Source organism: Oratosquilla oratoria, chromosome 15 (genome assembly GCF_046742065.1).
Source record: "Oratosquilla oratoria isolate Oo_2021 chromosome 15, ASM4674206v1, whole genome shotgun sequence".
NCBI classification, from domain to species: Eukaryota; Metazoa; Arthropoda; class Malacostraca; order Stomatopoda; family Squillidae; genus Oratosquilla; species Oratosquilla oratoria.
The window spans coordinates 51,141,689-51,143,998 of record NC_134791.1 but is presented as its reverse complement, the minus strand read 5'-3'; the positions used below and the strand labels follow the sequence as shown (position 1 = coordinate 51,143,998).

At 52.4% G+C, this 2,310-nt stretch overlaps 2 protein-coding genes across 2 annotated transcripts; both read right to left on the bottom strand.

Moving 5' to 3' along the window:
* Window positions 1–455: 455 nt before the first annotated feature.
* On the bottom strand, window positions 456–1,089 carry LOC143033166 (uncharacterized). Its single transcript, XM_076198363.1, has 3 exons — window positions 953–1,089; window positions 741–846; window positions 456–653 (listed from the first exon to the last, which is right to left on the bottom strand). Exons 1-3 carry the CDS (start codon window positions 1,087–1,089, stop codon window positions 456–458), a joined length of 441 nt encoding a protein of 146 aa, XP_076054478.1.
* A 253-nt stretch (window positions 1,090–1,342) lies between these two features.
* Window positions 1,343–1,816, bottom strand: LOC143033165 (uncharacterized). Its single transcript, XM_076198362.1, has one exon. It carries the CDS (start codon window positions 1,814–1,816, stop codon window positions 1,343–1,345), a length of 474 nt encoding a protein of 157 aa, XP_076054477.1.
* Between the last annotated feature and the right edge of the window lie 494 nt (window positions 1,817–2,310).

The following is a 2,310-nucleotide window of genomic DNA, read 5'->3' as shown; positions in this document are numbered from 1 at the left end:
TCTAGATGAGGGTGACGGACTGTTTTTTTTCTGGGTTTAATCAAGGCGTACAAAGGTCGAAGTAGGAGTGGGCAGCGAGGAATAAAGCGGTTGTAGTAGTTGACCATCCCAAGAAATTTGGGTACTGCGCGATGGACTCACATTTGGCTGTAAGAGGAGCGATACCTTAAGGAAATACTTCGTGTCCGATGAATTCGATGAAGGTGACTCCAAACTCGGACTTGTCAACGTTGGTTTGGACTCCGTAATCTCGTAGTTGGGAGAAAACATGTTTGAGATGTTGTTTGTGAGTAGTTTTATCTAGACTGGCTATAAGGAGGTCGTCGATGTAGGCGAAGCAGTAGGAAAGACCTCGCAGTATCTCATCAATAAAGCGTTGGAAGATTTGCGATGTGTTACGTCGGCCGAAAGGCATCCTGACCTATTCGAACAAGCCAAAAGGTGTTATGATGGCATCAGGGCCTGATATTACCGTTCTTGTTGGGGACGATATGTAGTACTGATAACCATTTGCTGCTGCTGGGACGTATGATGCCGTGACTTATGAGACATTCGAATTCGACCTTGAATTCCTTGAAACGTTCGGGAGCTAGGCGACGAGCCTTGGCGTGGACTGGTGGTCCAGTCGTCTCGATGTGGTGAGTCACGTGGTACTACATAGGCATGTTTGGAGAATACGGTTGTGTCAGCACTGGGAAGGAATGGAGGAGGTCGATGAACTTATGGTCCTAATGGATTACAGACTGTTTAGAACTGTCACCAGGCGCAGTTTGTGATCTAGTGGGCAAAGCAGTGAGGGGATCCACTAACTGCCGACCTTTGAGGTCAACTATGAGGTTGTGGTGCCTTAGAAAGTCGGCACCAAGGATGGTTTTAGATACGGCTTCAACGCAGAATGTCCACTCAAAAGAACGGCGTAGGTAAATCCAGCTTCAATGTTCTGCGCGAATACACTGGTATCTTGGTGTTGCTGGCGGCGTGCAGGTGTAAGGTAGGAGGCAGGGACCGTTGACTGGCTGGCGCCGGAATGACACTAACGTCAGCGCCGGTGTTGATTAGGAACTTCGTTCTGGACAGGTGGTCGTACATGTGAAGCAGCGCTGCTGGTGTTTAAAGTTTAAGTGTAAGGAGCTTGGCACCTGATGGCGTTCTTACAAAATTTGTTGTGGTAAAAGCAGAAATCTGGGTTCCTCAAGATGCTTTTTGAGCGAGATTGTTGTCGGGAGCTACGAGGAGTGTGGGAGCGGGAGTGTGGATACTGACGGAGTTGTTGCTTTAGTGTGGAGACTTCTACTGTAAGTTGGGACACCAGTTCTTGCAGTTGTACTAGCTGTGGATCGCGTTACTTCAGTGTGATGGCGGCAACTGAAGAATCTGGGATAGTCGTCATGAAACCGTCGGTAAGATTTGCTAATTCGTCTGGTGACAGCTTGGCCTTGACGCTAAACAGAGAGTGTTGTACGGCTGGAGGTAGGCGTTGGTAGAAGATATGCGAGAACAGGCCAATGTCGAAAGGCTGGTACTTATCTCCCAGTAGCTGTTTCATGCGACGAAGTAGGTCGGACGGCTTTTCGCTACCAAGTTCCTCCTTGGATAACAACTCCAGGAGACGGGTAGATACTGAAGACTGGGGCCGCTTTAATAGTGCGGTTTTGAGATTGGTGTAGGGAGTAGTCGGATCTGAGATGGAGGCGATAACATAAGATACTTCTGTGAGGATCTCGGGTTTCAGTAGACTCAAAGCATGGGTGAAATTGACCAAGTCGCCAGTGATGCGAGAGGCCTTGAAGTTGCATTCTAGAATGGAAAACAACATTGACGGTCTTGAGTGCAGAAGGCAGGGAGTCTCATTCCTACGGCCGCGGTGGTTGGGTTAGTAGAAACGCAGTCAAACATTGCAGGAGAGTTCTGTTTGCTGGTCTGGGCAACTGCAAGACTGGCAGATAGCAGCTCGGGACGGAGGGGGCGACAGGTCAGACGACGGTGGCTGGGGTCGGCGGCCTTAGTGGTGACAGCTCGGGGCGGCGACAGCTCGGGGAGGCGTCAGCTCGGTGCGACTTCAGCTCGGGGTGGCATCAGCTCGGTGCGGTGACAGCTGGTGGCGGCGACGGCTCGGGACGGCGTCGACTCGGGGCGGCGATGGTTCGGAGCAGTAACGGCTCGGGGCAGCGTCAGCTCGGGGCGGCGTCAGCTCGAGGCGGCGTCAGCTCGAGGCGGCGTCAGCTCGAGGCGGCGTCAGCTCGGGGCGGCGTCAGCTCGACTTGGCAACAGCTTGGGGCGGTGTTCTTCTCGGCGCGGCGAGAGCTCAGG